The sequence below is a fragment of the Brachyhypopomus gauderio genome, chromosome 11 (assembly GCF_052324685.1).
Source record: "Brachyhypopomus gauderio isolate BG-103 chromosome 11, BGAUD_0.2, whole genome shotgun sequence".
Lineage (NCBI taxonomy): Eukaryota > Metazoa > Chordata > Actinopteri > Gymnotiformes > Hypopomidae > Brachyhypopomus > Brachyhypopomus gauderio.
The window spans coordinates 5662034-5680399 of record NC_135221.1 but is presented as its reverse complement, the minus strand read 5'-3'; the positions used below and the strand labels follow the sequence as shown (position 1 = coordinate 5680399).

General features: G+C 40.0%; 1 protein-coding gene across 1 annotated transcript; it reads right to left on the bottom strand.

The window, feature by feature from the left end:
* Positions 1–400: 400 nt before the first annotated feature.
* On the bottom strand, positions 401–12599 carry mtnr1ab (melatonin receptor 1A b). The gene is made up of 2 exons (XM_077021306.1): positions 12199–12599; positions 401–4811 (listed from the first exon to the last, which is right to left on the bottom strand). The coding sequence occupies exons 1-2, from the start codon at positions 12383–12385 to the stop codon at positions 3943–3945; spliced, it is 1056 nt and encodes a 351-aa protein (XP_076877421.1). The 5' UTR covers positions 12386–12599; the 3' UTR covers positions 401–3942.
* Positions 12600–18366: the final 5767 nt, after the last annotated feature.

Genomic DNA, 18366 nt, shown 5'->3' with positions numbered 1-18366 from the left:
ATTAGAAAATCTAGCAAGCTTGAGCAAAATCCTGGTGAGGACTTTTACTTTCTGAACCTGGAATTGACACCTCTGAACATAAAATAAAAAACCAGACTTACCTGGGGTACATGAGTACAAACATTTTATTTATGGTATTTCAGCTTTTTTATTTTTACATACCATTACGCACACATGATAATGTTCAAACAAATTCTATATACAAACTATAATTTACATCATGTGTGTACAGAATCCATCAGCCTCTCACTAGATGATAATAATAATACTATATGTATTAAACATAGTAGATAATAGTTAGATTGTGTGTGTGTGTGAATGAGACAGTTCCTGATCAATATTTTATTGGCTTATCTAAATGCCATATGGCAAAAATCATCAAATGCATATTGAATTGTGAAATCTGCTCATTAAGGTCTCTCTTCAATGTATTTTGTTATTTTGTAAAGACATCAAATAGCACTGATGACATTGTAATGTCCGTAAAGGATTCATATGCTAAACAAACATGTCTGTGCTCCTTAAATAAATGTACATGGAGACAGAGGGCAAGCAGCAGTTAAAACACACACCCACACACACACACACACACACACATTAGATTAACCGTCTGCACTTTTTAAATATCCAGTGTATTATACTGTTCACTGTTTAGTGGCTGGAAATGGCTGAGATGTTTTTTATAGTGTCCCATAATTTTTGATTGTTTATACTGAGTCTTTGTTCACTTCATTGTTGTTTGTCATTAATGTACATGGTTTTGATTCTGCATGTGACTTAATTTAAGCTGGTGGAGAAAAAGTTCAAATTACACTTTTTTCTCATCGGTTCTCATTGATCCTGAAAATTCGGTTTTACTTTAATTGTTGTAATTGTCACAATAAACTTCCACCAGTTCACATACAATAGAGGTGGCCCATCAAAACCAGACCAAATCATGATATCTGTATGATATCATGATATCATATCCAACAGTCTGTTGATGATGACACTTATGTCTGTAGTGTGTTGATGCAACTGCCATATGTCCACATTTTGCTGGAGAGCAGTGAAGGTCTACAGTGAGGAAATACATTTTATTGCAACAACAACAAAAAAACATTTTGGTACGTGTTACATATAACAAAGCAGAAAGGCCAATTCAGAGTAAAGTCATCTGATGTAATTGTTTAATCAAATCTGATTTCAAACCCATTTAAACATGGAGCTGACAGCTTAAGGTTAATCTCCTTGATAGAATGACCAATTTTCACACATTAAATTAATACATATCCTTCCATTATGAAATATTGTAAACATTGAGACTGAGGACATGTGCAGTGTGCTTTTTTATAAAGAACCAGTAAATTGCATCCACCCTTTATACTTAAATATGTTGTTTATACTTTTAATACAGTACGGTATTCTTCCAACGCATTCTCAATCTTTTAATACAGTACGGTATTCTTCCAACGCATTCTCACTCTTTTAATACAGTACGGTATTTTTCCAACACATTCTCACTCTTTTAATACAGTACGGTATTCTTCCAACACATTCTCACTCTTTTAATACAGTACGGTATTCTTCCAATGCATTCTCACTCTTTTCATACAGTGCGGTATTTTTCCAACGCATTCTCACTCTTTTAATACAGTACGGTATTCTTCCAACGCATTCTCAATCTTTTAATACAGTACGGTATTCTTCCAACGCATTCTCACTCTTTTAATACAGTACGGTATTTTTCCAACGCGTTCTCACTCTTTTAATACAGTACGGTATTCTTCCAACGCATTCTTACTCTTTTAATACAGTACGGTATTTTTCCAACACATTCTCACTCTTTTAATACAGTACGGTATTCTTCCAACACATTCTCACTCTTTTAATACAGTACGGTATTCTTCCAATGCATTCTCACTCTTTTCATACAGTGCGGTATTTTTCCAACGCATTCTCACTCTTTTAATACAGTACGGTATTTTTCCAACACATTCTCACTCTTTTAATACAGTACGGTATTTTTCCAATGCATTCTCACTCTTTTAATACAGTACGGTATTTTTCCAACACATTCTCACTCTTTTCATACAGTACGGTATTCTTCCAACACATTCTCACTCTTTTCATACAGTACGGTATTCTTCCAACACATTCTCACTCTTTTAATACAGTACGGTATTTTTCCAACACATTCTCACTCTTTTCATACAGTACGGTATTCTTCCAACACATTCTCACTCTTTTCATACAGTACGGTATTCTTCCAACACATTCTCACTCTTTTCATACAGTACGGTATTTTTCCAACACATTCTCACTCTTTTAATACAGTACGGTATTCTTCCAACACATTCTCACTCTTTTAATACAGTACGGTATTCTTCCAACGCATTCTCACTCTTTTAATACAGTACGGTATTTTTCCAACGCATTCTCACTCTTTTAATACAGTACGGTATTCTTCCAACACATTCTCACTCTTTTAATACAGTACGGTATTCTTCCAACGCATTCTCATTCCCATTTCATTATATGATGAAGTGTGGGCCAAACACTTTGATCAGTGTACACACTGGTGCACTTTCGGTGTCAGATTCTGACATGCATGGCATATATAATTTTTTTATACATATCTTTGTCATATATTAGACGGTATCATGATGTTTCACTTATGGAAAATTAACATAAACCTTTGTCAGCGCGTTACCCATATTATACAATAGTAATGCCAAAACACTTTTTGCTGTGTGCTGCAGTAACACTACTGAATAGCACTGTCTACTTTCCTGTTTTCTGGAAAATGACAATATCTTGTTTAATTTCATAAACAACAGAGCTATTATCTAAAGGCTAAAGAAATGTCCTTTTTGTTATCTTCCTCTGGACAGGGCAGGCAGGTCAGAGATAAATGACCCCATGTTTGGACAATGTAGACCGCACCATCAGCCTTCTGTGACCCATGCATTGTGCCCAAGTACAAATATATTTAAATTAAAAAAGATCAAAGCAACATTCCAGAGGCCTGCGGACCAGCCGTGAGATTCAGAAGCCCCAAACTAGGTGCGTTACACATTTGAAGGCTTTGGGTCAAAAGGTCGATGTTACACAATCCTTTTGTTTGGCTATGTAGGGAGTTCACAGGTTAATTAGCATTGTCACAGTAATACTCAGCAGACCCGCACCTTGGCTGGCCAAGCAGGTGCCCATAAATTGATTCATGGACATGGCTTAAGGGAGACAGCATCTGCTGAGTTTGAAGGCCTAGGTCAAAAGGTTGGCATCCAGTGACCTTTCACATTTCCCAATACTGTTCTCATTGTCACGTAGCCCTTTAAGCAGTGAGTTAAAACAATATTGGTTTCCAGAAAACATGAAGTCATAGCTCTTGTCAACCTCAAGCCCTTGTTATGTAAAATAAAAAATATATTTTTGTTATGTTTGTAGAATAAATGTGTGATGATTTACATATTATGGATAGTTATTCCAATGATACTATTCCTATATATCCCCAAATTCCTGTGCAGTTTCAATTTTCTCTGTGGACAGACTGCTATTTTTTAGCATTGTAAAATAGAGCATGGATTATGAAAACAGCCAGTGTACCTGGACAAAACTTTTGCAAATCTGATAAAAATAAACTATAGTTAAAGGAGTAAATCAGCATTCAACAAACCAATACCAGACATACTGTAAAATAAATTTAATCAATACAAGTGGGTCTCTTTTTGCCATACGCATTGAATTTCGATGTAGTACAATTTAGCTTGATACCTGTGGGACTGTTATGTGTCATATTGGCACCTGAAAACAGCACTTTGGACTATACATATATTGTCCATGCTTCAAAATATGACACGTTGGGAATGAGAATGAGTTGGTATACTTGTTTTTTTGTAAAATGGCTAAGATGTGTGTTTGGTATATTCCTTGTTCACAGTGTCCCAAGTCTTTGAGGGATTATACTGAGTCTACTTTTATTTGGTTGTTGTTGGTTATTAAATGGGATGGCTTGCTTTTGATTCTGTCCACGGCTTCATTGGAGATCTCTGGGAAGAACACCTTAGCAGTGCAAAATGAAACAATAATCTTTTTGTACTCTCGACGGAAGTTCTGATTGAGCAGCCCGTAGACGATGGCATTAAGGCAGCTGTTGAAATAGGCCATGAAGTAACTGGATACGAAGATCCACTCAGGGACGTGTGGTGCTACCCGCTCTGGGTCTGCGGCCACGGCCAGGCCGATGAGGTTGAGCGGCGCCCAGCACACGGCGAAGAGCACGAACACCACGAACATGGTGACGAAGTTCCTGACGTCGTGCGGCGTGAGCTTGGGCCGGAGCTCCGGTTTGACGCGCTTGCGAACCTGAATGACCAGGATCCAGATCCTCATGTAGCAGTAGGTGACGACCAGGATGGGAAGGAGGAAGTGGAAGGAGACCACCGCGATGGTGTAAGCCGAGCTGGCCGACTGCGCAAACGTGCAGGAGAACACACGGGGGTCGTACTGCAGGGAACCCACATAGAAGTTTGGCACAATAGCAACCACAGTTAGCACCCAGATGAGGAGGACGTAGCACAGGGAGTTTTTTTTGCTGTAGAGCTTGTCGTACTTGAGGCTGTGGCAAATGTAACAGTAGCGGTTGATGGCGATGGCCGTGATGTTGAATATGGAACCCACGACACTCAGACCCATCAGGAAGCCGCTGATTTGGCAGTGGATGAAGCCCAAGTTCCATCCGTTCTGGAAGATGGAGGTGAGGACCAGGGGGTATGGGTAGACGGCCACCAGCAGGTCTGCTACGGCCAGGCTCACAACAAATGTGTTCCCTGCAAGACAACCACAGCACACGCTCAGCGTTCCTTCATCATCAGACATTTATATTCACAAAATAATTCAAAATGCCAAGGACAGATGATGCTCATAACTTTCTTTAACTTTCATAAACAAAAATGCTCATAACTTTCTTTAATTGAAATAACAAGCTAAGGGTTTTATCTTAAACAAAGATTTTGCAGAGAGCCTGGACATGTTTGCAGGAGACATTTTTGCTTTTCTTCCACACAAAGATGAAAGGAAATGTTCTCTTTTTCAGTCACCAGCGCATAATAAAAGCACATGGAAAACAGATGATGACACAAGCCAAAAAAATAAATAAAAACATGAAACGAAAAACTTTCTTGTTTCTCCTGACATCTTTAAAGCATAAGGTCTAGACATGCATGTCCTATCTTTTTAACTTGCATTTTAATAGCCTGACCTTTATTGCATATAATTAAGTTAGGTCTTTTCTAAGTAAGTCAGCTGCCTACTCTATTAAAAGGATTTGGGTGGCACCTGCTACTGTCACATGATATGTAGGTCTCCTGTGAAGAACTATTTAAACTTCTGAGCCTTGTCTCAGTACATGAATTCAGCTTTAATATTGAGAACACTAACAAGTAACGAACAAGAACTTGATTCACTGGATAAGAACTAAACTCTGTCGGCTGGCAGATCACTAGTACCAGGCTCGGGCACGCCTGGCCTACTCACTCGTTTATATTTTTAAAATATGGGAAACCTTATCTTTAATAACCAGTGTAACTTCCTTTTTAGCAGTAATCAATCCTTCTATAGCTGCAGATAAATCTTGCTCAGCAGTATGGAGGTATTTCAGGACATTTCTCTCAAAACTCTCAGTGTATGAATCATTTTAGGATATCCACCTAGGATAACCACCTGGGATAACCACCTGAGATACCCACCTAAGACTGCCAGCTGGTTGATTGATTTGTTTGCTTATTTTTCAGTGCTTTATTTATTGTTTTGGATGCTGTTGGATCCCATATTTTGGTTCACTGACATGAATCCAGTGCACATTTAGTAAAGAGTTCACCTGTCTCCTGTGTCCACAGAACAGTGCGCTGGCAGTGATGTGGTGCACGCCAGACAGTGAGGTTTCTTGTAGAGCAGTGAGCTGCTTGTGTATGTTAACCACACAATCTGTGATGACCTTGCATTGAACAATATACATGCTCAGAGTGGTTCTTATGTGTAGACTGGCAACAATGTTATCAATAATAAATAAATAAGCAATTCTATTTATAGCAAGAAGGTTAAAGGAAATGTACAAGAAGTGAACAACATACCTCAGGCTCATATAAAATGAATATCTACTAATGTAGAAAGGGCCAGGACAGTTTAAAGAATGGTCATCTCTGAAAAGTATATATGAAAGAGAAGCACACAGAGGGATCGGAGGACTGGTGTAATGTGATCTCTAATTCTAGCATGAGTGAGGATTATAGCTGCCACATTCTGAACTCATTTCAGAGTATTAATATAGCTCTTGGCCAGATAAGAGTGTTACAGTAACACAGTCTAGATGTGACAACTTTCTATACATTTCTCAGTGGTAGCAAAGGAGAGAATGCCACAGGCTTTAGAGATGCTATGGTGGTTATGTACAGTTTGAAATTTTGCTAGCAATGTTCTTGAAACTGAAGCTACTGTCAACTCTTAGATGTACCATATATGTGAAGACAAAGAATTCTTCTGAACTTCATTTCCAATGATAAGAACTTCATTATTAACTCGACTGTGATCTGAAGGTCTTGACTTGTTTGCTCTGTTGGCTTTTATTACAAAAATCTTTTTATTTCATCGTAATTGTTACGGGTTTACACACATTCTACTTCCAGCCTAAATCATAATGAACATGCACGCACAACAATAAGCCTTAAAACATTTATAATGCCCTAAGCTAGCAAAGGCCATAATTCTCTGAGCTGATCGGATGTGTCAATCAGCTCACATACCGCAGGCGAGACCTTGAGGCGTGCACAATAATGTGATCAGTGCTGACCTGCTTCTCTCAGTCCTACATTATTATTACATCTGTGGGACCCTGGCCTTCATGAGTCACTGCAGGAAGACACAATTACAATTTAAAGTGTTTTGAAATATCATGTGTGTTCCATCTTTAGTTTGATGCACCCTGTTCCCCGTGGCTTTGAGAATAAATTAATCTGGCTTTCATAACAAGGGGCTTCTGACCCTTTACCGACCTGGCCGGTTTACCGACCTGGCCGAACCGATCTTGTCATCAGTGAAGGCCAGAACACGAGATCGGATTTTCTTCTCTCGTGTCATACTGTTGTCACTCTGCTCACCATGACAGATCATGTGGTGGGGCTCCAGGAATACCCAAGCACATCCATTCATGATTTAGTGGACGCTGGAGGCCACCACTGGAGCAGAAGAGCGCTCCGTGTGGGGGAACATGTGGGGCCTGGAGTTGTTCTTGCAGTGGTATCTCCATATCTTCATCTTCTGGATCTGGATTGACAGATTCCCCCTTTACGTAATGATGAGGGATGAGGGACAAGCATGGAGACGTAGCCATTCGGGTGGAGACCTGCTACACCCAGCAGGCGCCCCCGGTGTGGCCCTAGATAATCTCACAACACGTCATGGCCATCTTTTCCAGCTCATAAGGGAAGATGTGGCTCTCTGAGAACACAGGCGATAAATAAGACTAGAGTGCCTCACTGAAGTACTCCATCCATTGGATGACCGTACCATAAAGACCATTATTAAATATATTGCATAAAGGAACAGTAAGACATATTATACATTAAGGTCTGATGTGAGCACTTAAATTGAAAGCTATGAATGAAGGGGTTTAATCTCCTTGTCCAATCGCAGCCCAAATGGCAATTTGCTATTGATTTTTCGACTCCCACTATATTTCTCATAATTAGAAAATTCAGAATGCCTGGTATTATATTTTAGGACCTGATCAAGAATTTTGGGTTCTGTTATGTGGGCAATATGGGCTGACAAGAAGTCCTTTAATTTAGAGAGGGGAGAAAAATTACAGACATGCATAAACAAATACTGCTAATAGAAGGTAATTGAAAAACCATGCAGTATTCCTGTTTCCAAAATACCTTCGGCATATCTTCAGAAAGGCTATCACCTGCATTAACTTATTCTAATATCGAGGCCATTCTGAACATGTCAAAGCTAAACAGTGAGGACTGTATTGTCAGTTTGCCCATGACACTAATGGCATTTATGCTGAAGGGCAAATCTCTCATGATGACTTTTCTACACACAATAAGAGATGCTAGTTTTGTCAAATCCTTTCAAAGCCAAAGAACGTCAAAGATCTCTTCCTCATTCTTTCAGTGTACTTAAGGTCAAAAGTGCCTTTTCAAGCCACAAGCCGATTTCTTTACATCACATGCTATGTTTAAATGTTACATTTTACATTTGGCAAATTATTAGCAATCAATCTTTATAAAATCAATAAAAATTCATTCCCGGGGGATGGGGCAGTGGGCACAGAGAGAGAAACTCTTCCCAGCTCTAATTTTCATTGCTTTTTTAGGACTGGGCTAGTCAGTTGAACAGACACAACCACAATCATATGAAACCAAACCAAAAATAAAAAGAAAATAGAAAAATAGATCAGCTTCAAGGGAGTAAAACCAGACAAAAAGGAACAAGCTGTTAAAAAGCAGGACGGATCACGTCGAGTGAATAAGAGAAACAGCTGGTTGTTCTTCCTGACAATCTGACCAGCTTGTGTGGACTTTCTCTCTGGCAGGATCGGCCCCTAAAGTGCTCTCTGTATCCGGCGGGGACCGAACGTATCCATTCTTCACGGTTGAACATCAGGACTGAGCTCATTTTATTATCTCCTTTTCCCACTGATAAGGCTGTATGCAGACTTGGACAAATAAATGGGATGTGGAATGTTCACTTTGCTTTGAAGAGTTTTCCAGCCCTGCAATCTGATCCAGGGCTGATTTTGTTAAGCCTTGGGAACAGGAAATTGATGATGCTCTAATTAATTTGAAGATGATGAATACACTGCATCGAGCTATGTTTACTCATACCCTGCCATAAGGTAAACATAGACACCAGAAAAAGCAAAAAAAAAAAAAAAAAACCCAATCACTCTTTGCAGACTAACACACCACAGAAATGTCCTGTACCACACCTCTGTATCTTTTGCATAAGGTACCATGATCTCAAGGTGACCCAAGACGAGTTGGGTTTTGACTGAAGGCTGTCCCATTACTGCAGAGATACGACCCCTGGCAAAACAACAGACCTGCAACCCAACACACTCCTTGGCATGTGAACTATGCAGAAAAGCTTCCCAGAGCTGAGGTCTGTTGGCAGCCTGCACTCGTGGGTGATCCCTGTGGATTCACACTCCTCTCAGCTATGTGCGTTTTCACATGGGCTTTGGACTTAAGGGTCAGCAGCACCTCGGTCTATGGCTGAAAGACAACACTTGCCAGCCCACATGACTCAGACGGAAGGTCTATGCCGCTCCGTTCGCTTCAGTGTCCTTAATTCACCACTGTTTAGAACAAACACGCTGACATACTGCTGAAAAGCTCTTATTCATCTCATCATAAGGCAGTTTCCATATGAGAGGCAGCAAGAGCTGACGTACATAACACAGGGCTCTCTTTGCCATCTATTCTTTTTTTAGATTCGCTCATTCCTCTTTCGGGCATGCTGAACGAACATGACAACGGTGTCTGGGTTTAAAATGAGAGTTTTAAATCACGGCACTAGGCGTGATGTGTTTTTTTCCATTGGTACAATGAACTTATTGGATGCTCAAGTGCTCAAGGAATCGATGCTATAAATAAACGGACTGCCTGTTTTCCAAAGCAGCTGTTTATAACTCAAGAGTTTATAATTATTAGGTTTAAGGTCGATATAAACATATGTCTTAGTTTTGTACGTTGTGATGTAAAAGGTTTGGCACTGGAGAGGCACGTGTTCTTAATGGTGAGTGAGAAATTGTGTAGGTGTAATTTTGGGGGATGAGAATGTTTCTCCTAAAAACAAAGCAATATATTTTGCAGTCATGCTGGCCCCCGATTAATATTAAACTGTAGCAATAAAATGTATTTATGAATACCATGCCTGCAATGTTTAAGAAGAGGAGTACAGGAGAAAGACCTTCATGGAACTTTACAGGCGGAAGAGATGTTGCATTTGATATTCACCTTTTATGACTGAGAGTAAATTAAGGTTCACGGTGGACCCGAAAATGGCTTCACTGCCATGTATTTAGAACTTACCTTCTCTAGCATCCAATAAAGTCTTAGTGCAGCAAGAGGCTTCTTGGTAGCTTAGAGACCAATAAGGTAACAAGCAGCACACTAACACAGCCGTGAGCCAGTCCAACAGCTGAATCAGACACACAATGCCACAGTGTACCAATTAATAACTTCAGCAGCGGTTTGTACCTTGCGGCAGTGGAATAACCCCGTAGGCAAGCTAAAGGCCAAGCCACAACTGAGGATGTGAACTTCAGTGTCAACTACACCCCATCACATGGCATGAAGCCATAGCCAATGATATGTCCAACTGATTTGCTTGCCAAGTTATGGCACTGACATTGAGACTTTGTGACATAATAACAAACCATTAAAACAAACAAACGACCCAAATCTACATTAGTTAAACGATCAGTCACTCCACGGCTATTTGCCCTAGTTGTCTCACTGTGAACGTTAAATGAATGCCTGTCACCTTTCAAATGAAGTACTCAACAGAGAATATTCTATGCCCCCACATAAATAAGGTTCATTAAAAGAAGGATTCCTTCTGTTACACAGCCCTTTTGCACAAAGTGCTGCATTGTTCTACTTGAATGAACAGCAGGCTTCACTTAAGTCTGCCGCAGGCTGCTAAGACATGTCAGTGCCACTAAAATAAAATGAAAAGAGAGACAGACAGGCAAAGTGCAAAGAAACCCTCTGTATGACAGCTTCAACATATACCAACTACAATATCATCAAGAAGCAACTCTCTGTTAACCTTTTGAAAAACAGAGTTGAACTTCCTGTGCACACTAACACGGTTACACACTAACACCTAAGGAAGCAGCCTTCGGTGGTGAGAGTAGCATCACGTGTGGCTGGATGTGAGGCGTATTGGCAGTAGAGTGCCGTAAGTAATGCTGCGTGAGACGAAACGAGTCCCACAGAGCAGCAGGGAGTGTCTGCTCTGAATAATCCAAGCGGACAGTGATGTCATGGCAGGCGCTGGGGGGCTGAACTGGTTTGTCTACATCAAGAGAGAGAGAGGATGCAACACTAACCCAAATAACAGCGCGAAGCAAATTGCTGGGTGTGCAGGCATAGTTTGCAGTCTGTATGGATGTGTGTGTGTGTGTGTGTGTGTGTGTGTGTGTGTGTGTGTGTGTGTGTGTGTGTGTGTGTGTGTGTGTGTGTGTGTGTGTGTGTGTATGACTGTACTGTATGGCAAGTTATTTTAAATAGGCAACTCATTATATATTCCAAGTGGGTCAGTAGACTGTACTAAATTACATGGGGCTCTCACTAGAGAAAAACATAATGAAGCTAACATCATAACAAACAGAACAATTACAGAGTTACCCTGACCCACTAATCTCTGGCTTCATGCTTATTGGGAGTTCATCCCAAAGCTCATATTCTATACAGGGTTCCTTAGTGCAGACACACTCTCACAGTATCAAGTTTGAATGCCATCTTTTTAAATTCATATAAATAATCACCAGTAAGATAAGTAATAAAGGTAACACAGCAAGTGTAGAAATAGCATTGTTCATCCACGGTGACAATGCGGTTAGTATCTTGCAATGTAATAGTGTATCGCAATGTAATATGGACAAGGTTTACATTTTTGTTAGAATTATCGGTTTTCCAATCAATCCTGATCAATCAATTTGGAGTAGTTGAGTATTTACTGTCTTCACGCATTTACACACTCCAACAATCAATATAAATCAAAATAACATAAAAAATAAAACATAATAAAAATAAAAATCGTCAAAATAATGTAAAAAAACTACTTGCATGTCTACGGACAGGCTACTGTAAACGCCTGCTATTAGGGGCAGGTGCTATATCAATGCCTTACTGCTTACTGTTATTTAAATTTAAATATTTTTTTAATATTTAGAGAAAAATAATATTAGGCGAGTGTACTTTTACGGGTTTTAAAACATGCATTGAACAACACTAGACTCGTCGATATGAGTAGCCTACATGTGAAAGCCGTCACAACGTCTGCTTAACTTCAGCGTGTGGACCACAATATACCTGCCCTGGTACACATCATGTTGAATCTGGGCAAATGCAGAAATCATCATCACCCAGTCAGTAAGAGAAATGTGTTATAAATCCTGTCCACGGTTAAGAGATTACTCACCTGCGTTTCTTAATTTCTTATTCCTGTACACGGAGAAAATAACGAGCAGGTTACCCAGTATATCGATGATGATGGTGAATATCAGGACGCTCCCCAAAGTTGAAGAAACCCACGGAGGACGACTGAGGGTGAACTCGGAGGAGTTCGGAGAAGAAATGTTCATTAACACACTGACATTTCTTTTCATTTTATCTTCACCTTCTTAATCCTCAGAACTAGTCACAGGTTTTTGCTCCATCGCAGCGCGTTTATACTTTGGCATCGCGGGAGAACAACTTCTGTGCCTCCGTAACACTGGCAGGTAGATTAAGTGGACGTGAGGCTGAGCCCCGACATGGGGGAGAAGGTTTTATACCTGCATCAGTTTGGTGATATGTGATATTCGGCGGTAACTTAAGTTGGTCTCATGTGCCATCACGCTTCCCTCCTCAGAAACGCTGCCCCGCAGTGGAGGAGAATTAAACCAGTCCTACATATATATTCATACGGAGTCTGTCGTTTATCCGTGCGTTTATTTATTATTTAGCATGATTCATTATTTTTATGTTGACATTTCAGCCTCACTCATTTCGGTGTTAATCTGGTTAGTGACTTATTTGATCCCAAATCAAAGAAGCATTGTGTGTTTCGTACATTACGTGTGTAGCTTTATTGTGTTTTAACAAAAAAAATAGATTAAAAAAAACAATTTTCATTCAACGAAAAAGATGTTTTGGGGAGGGACAATGTTGTTTCATATTCACTTATTTAATGTATATCTAATTTATGCAGTGCTTTTTAGAAATTCTCACAAAATATCGTAAATGTGTGGGTTCAGAAGAGCAAACCAGAGGTAACAGTGGCTAGGAAGAAACCTTGGGTGGACCAAGACCCTTCAGCTAATAAACAGTTTGTGCTTTACTATGTTTATTATGTTTAGTTCAAATGGGCATTTTAGTACAGCTGTGGCAAGTTCAGCTATCCCAGTGGATATAGGATGGGTGAACCCTGTCAGTGTCCACTGTAGACTAGACAGATATGGTAGCATCAGTTCTGGACCATAGGCTTAGATTAAACCCATGGCATAAACTAATGTAATTAGCATTTTTATGTTTGGTACTGCCAATATACCACAGAAGATGCAGTCAGGAATAACTCAACCATAACTCACCAGGGCAGTAAACGTTTAGGCACATTCACACTTCCCCTTTAATGTGTTGCTCATCTGTACAGTAGGTGACATATGACATGATTTTGGCTGAACATGTGTAAGTATTTATTCATTACATGAACAGTCAGTGAAAGTGCTTTATTCAGCTCTGCGTACTGTCTGGTGATTTTCCAGTGCAGATGTTTTGCTTGAATTTAAGGGGTTTTGATGAGCAATTTCCTAAGTATGTTTATGCTTCTTCCATGAGGCTGTAGAACCAACAGCAAACACAGTATGACTGGAGACATATGTATGAAGCCCAGTAAAGGAATTATGCATGAATGTCCCACACGTCCTTGGACCCTCTGTGTTGAGTGAGGCAACTTCCCCCGATTTTTGAAAAATACAGATCAGCTGGTGGTTAGAAACCAGGCATCGCATCTCCCAGGTCCAAATGGGAGGAACCACACTGAGTGGTAGATATGGACCAGGCCAAGGTCTGTCCCAGTGGTGCGTGACCCTTGCGTGACCCTGAATCTGGAGGACCGGCTCCAACAGATTACTTCATAAAACAATCGAACAGCAGACATGTTTTGCTAACTCACTCCGTGAAGACGGAGGTCACTGAGACGAGAGGGACGTCCTCAAGTCAAAATGTCTCTCAGAAAGGAAAAGTCCAGTACTGAGCTGGAGAGGCGCTCCAGACGGTGGAACCTCATACCACCCGGTGTGCCAGTAAAAGTGGGTGACAGGTGTGAGGGGTGAATTGTTTGGAGTCTGTGATGCCTCCCAGACCCTGTGGAGCAGCTACCTGGTGTCACTGACGCTGTGTTGGGGCAGCAGGATGTCGTACAGCAGATCATCACCTGAAGAACCCAGAAGCGGTAACCGTTTACTTTGTTTACATGTTTTGTGGGTGTTTCATGTTGGTGCTGTTAACACTGCCCTTGACGGGAGTGATCTGGTTCTCAGAGGTTAGTTGCAGGTGATGTTTCCTTTTTCGATTTTACTCTCATTAATTATTAGGATTAAATGTTGATTTATTTAATTTTAAGCTCTGTTTTTTATTCAGCAAAGCTGAAAGTGATGGTGTTCTCTAAGTCTCGCTGTTGTGGAAGGAAGGAGGGATGAAGAAACCAGTGGGAGGTGAGGGTGAAAGTGGCACTTCTTTAATATCCATATTCAAAATGGAACAAAACAAAGCAATCGCAACAAGCGCTGTGACAGTCTCAGGGCGCGGTTGTGCAATACAACCTAATGGAAAAATCGTCTCCGAGCGCCAGGATGACGCGAATATTTAGCTCTAGTACATAGCAATCTCGAAGACGTCCCAAATAATGTGCAGTACTGGAGCACTGGACCTGTGGGGAGAGGAGAACAGCTTCCAGGGACAGGTGTGTGTCTGGTGACAGGTGTGTGTGAGGACAGGTGTGTGTGTGTAAGGACAGGTGTGTGTGATGACACGAGAACTTTGAAACAACATTCTTAATTAGGTTCTTGCTGGGCGTGAAATTTATGAAAACATTGTGCTAGTGTCCCTAAGTGAACACATAAATAAGGCATGTTTGAATGTCTTAATAACTATTTGGCCACTTCGATAACTTTCATAATGATCTAATATCATTTTAGGTCTGACTTCATTTAGGTGAACTATGAATATATCAAGGTTTTCTGTCAGGATTTCAGGGTTTTTTGGCACGCTCAAACATTTTTGTCTGCTATGCAGTTTTTGATCCAATAATAAAATGGCCTACCAAAACACCAATGAGTAAGGCCCAATAGTTGGAACAGTTAGGACTACTTGGGCTGGTTGTGGAAACACAATCTTACCTAAATCAGAATATGTTAATGAATTAGATCTCGAGAAAATATATCAAAGAAGAATTCAATATATTTTTGCATGAGCTCATTTGTTGGGAGTTTAAATAGTTAATGATACAGACCTTCACCCTGCTATCAGCACACATTAACATTGGATTATAATTTACATATGCCAGCACTAACCTTAAAGACACAAGACATGCAAGAACGTCTCTCATTATTTACACAGCAACTCCTGCTTATCAGCTATACATCTCATTTGACAAAATGAACTTGAATGTATACTGTAGATACACTATATTCACTTGAATTCATGTTGTAGCTTATCAGAAGAATAGAATAGATACTTTATTGATCCCGAAGCAAATTAGGCCACCTGGGTATTCTTACTAAACAGTTTGTTGGTATTATTTGTTGGTACTACTGAAAAATTGTCCTACTCACGTTTATTTTGCCTTGCCAGACTTAAGCCAAGGATATAACTGTTCTAATAACAGCACCAGTGTCTTGACGACAACTATTAATGGCATTTCTCCCTCAACCCAATTCAAATTATTTTTAGGTCTTTCCCTAAGGTCAGATGTATTTACAAAAAAAAAAATAGTATTTATCTTATTCTTTCAAGGTCAGTATCTCATTGCCAGCTCGATGAAGATAGAAAACAATATCCCAGAGTGTAAGATCTAGCCTACATCCACTGCGTGTCTACTAGTTTTAGTGCAAAGAGAGTGAATAAATGAAAAGAATGATGGACTTATGAATGTAGATACAGTGTCTCTCCTGCTCTGGTCTGTGGTCTCAAGTTTCTTTGGTCTCCCAGAGCTCTGATTCCATGTTGTATTATGGATTAGCCCAGAACTTTCATTCAAGGTCTTCAACCTGGTCTTAGTTCTTAAAACCCCTGTTTCATCTCACCATTGTTAAATCCTGCTGGTCTAATAAAGATGTTTTTGACTACAGTGATAATTTAAATTAAAGTCCTGATAAGGATTATAAGGAGGTCATGAGGCCATATAGATATTTTATTAATGTAATGCTTTTGTTCGGTCTTGATAACTTTGGTGTATTGGTACTTGGTTTTGAAGAAAATCAATACGGTAGCAGATAGCAAATTCAGTTCTTGATTCGTTATGACACGGAGTGAAATGAGTCTGTTAGTTTCTGAGTATGTGTTGCTGTAGGTCATGAAAATGTTCCATCTTTACCAGTGAGTAAAAGTGAGCATGGAAATGTGTTCTGGGTGGAGCATCAAGCCCATAACACCCCAGAGCTGTGAGGGAGTTTGAGAAGGTTACATTAATGGAGGAGATATGTGGAAGAATCAATGTACCAGTAGAGTAGATAAGAAGTAGGAGTGTGTGACATTAGATCGATATGTAGTGAAACTGCACACATTTTGTTGATGTTTGAAGAACTGTAGTCAGAAAGCAATGGTGGACAAGAGTGTGTTTTTAATGTGCCATATCGAAATTTGTCTTTAGCATTTACCCATCTGTGCAGAATACACACACACACACACACACACACACACACACACACACACACACACACACACACACACACACACACACATACACACTCACACACACTAGTGATCACTAGGGGGCTGTGGTGCACATGTGTACAGAGAGGTGGGCAGCCCTAGAGTTGGATCTTAGGTGCCTTTAGTCATGGCCTTGGGACTGGGAATGGAACCCACAGGTCACAAGACCAGATCCCTAACCACCAGACCAGGTGAGTTTATGTGGGTAAGTTGAGCTGTCGGCATTATCATCACATCTGATATCGGTTCACAGGCAATAAGCAGTTACATCACAGGCAACTCTATGCTTAAAAAAATTAAATGTGCCAACAGAATGAAACAATGGTGAGAAGGAACGTGTTAGAGGGATAAAGTCCAGTGTTTAACAACCGCAGACCGCAATGGGTCACTGAAGGACTGAGGGGAAAATAAAAACACTGCAAAGATAAAACCAGGCAGACAATACCAGAAGAAAAACAAAATTGTAACATAAAAAACAAAGCAGAGTAAACAGTAAACAACAGAAGGACAACATAAACAAAATAAACAGTAAACAACAAAAGGAAACATTACAATGTAGAGTCAAAGACTACATAAGGAACTGAAGGAACTTGTACAAGGAACTAAATGACAGATTAGGACAATAAGAAGACAGCCGAAGAAGAACGGAGAAGTTTGGTGAGGCTGCCCTCTGGTGGACAGTCTTGCCCAGTGCGCTTGTGCCACATGATGGGTGGGCAAAAATTTTTTTATAAAAAATTAAAGGAATATGGATCAACAATTCGGTTAGCATGAATAAAATCTGTGGATTTGGAACTATGTACATGACATAAACGTCGAAAGGGTGTCTAGGCAAATATTGTAGGCTGAGCCATCCATCCCTACTGTCAAATGTCACTAGACTCCCACAACTGCACGTATTTACCCTCAAGGCTTGAGGACCTGTGTTGGACTCACTTTAGATGATTGTGCACGAGCACATAAATCTCTCTTATGCATGATTTGTGAATGATGGACTGCTGTGGTTGCCTGTTTGATAAATGCCCAGGTCCAGTAAGGTGTCCAAGAGAAGTATGGGTTCTAACAGAAACCGGGACTCCCACTCCACAGTAGTGATAGTGTCACACGGTGGTGTCACATTGTGGCATCAGATATGGTGATGCGTCATGTTGTTGTTGATGCATGCACTCTTCCCTCTGATAGGCCGCTGTCAAAATATGTCAAACCAAAGTGCTGTTATTAGTACACCAAATTAATTTGCGAATCTCAGCAAATTCCAAGCAATTTAGGGCTATCACCAAGGACATGTCTAATGTCACACATTGACTTCATGGTGTGAAATTGGAGGTGAAAGCTAATATATAAGTCCAGCATTTTTTGTTGTTAGTTTTCGATAGACAGATGTTACTTTGCATTTCCATTTTGAGCACATATCCTGTCTTCAGCAATCAACGATTTTAACACATATACTATTTGTTCTGTTTAACATGGAAAAATGTAGAAAAAATAATGCATCGTATGTAGCAGTATGCACAGTTTTGATCATTATAATTACAATAATTATTCATTAGTATAGTAATTATTAGGAATAATAATTTCTAATAACTGACAACTATACATACGTCAGATATTTTCTATTGTAAGAGTTTGCTGCCCTCTAGTGTCCAACATGCTTACCGTCGTGTTCTGCTGCCTT

Coding starts and splice junctions, on each gene's coding strand:
- mtnr1ab (XM_077021306.1), bottom strand. CDS start 12,385: ATGAAAAGAAATGTCAGTGTGTTAATGAACATTTCTTCTCCGAACTCC. Junction 4,812..12,198: donor TAAGAAATTAAGAAACGCAG/GTGAGTAATCTC, acceptor GTTGTCTTGCAG/GGAACACATTTGTTGTGAGC.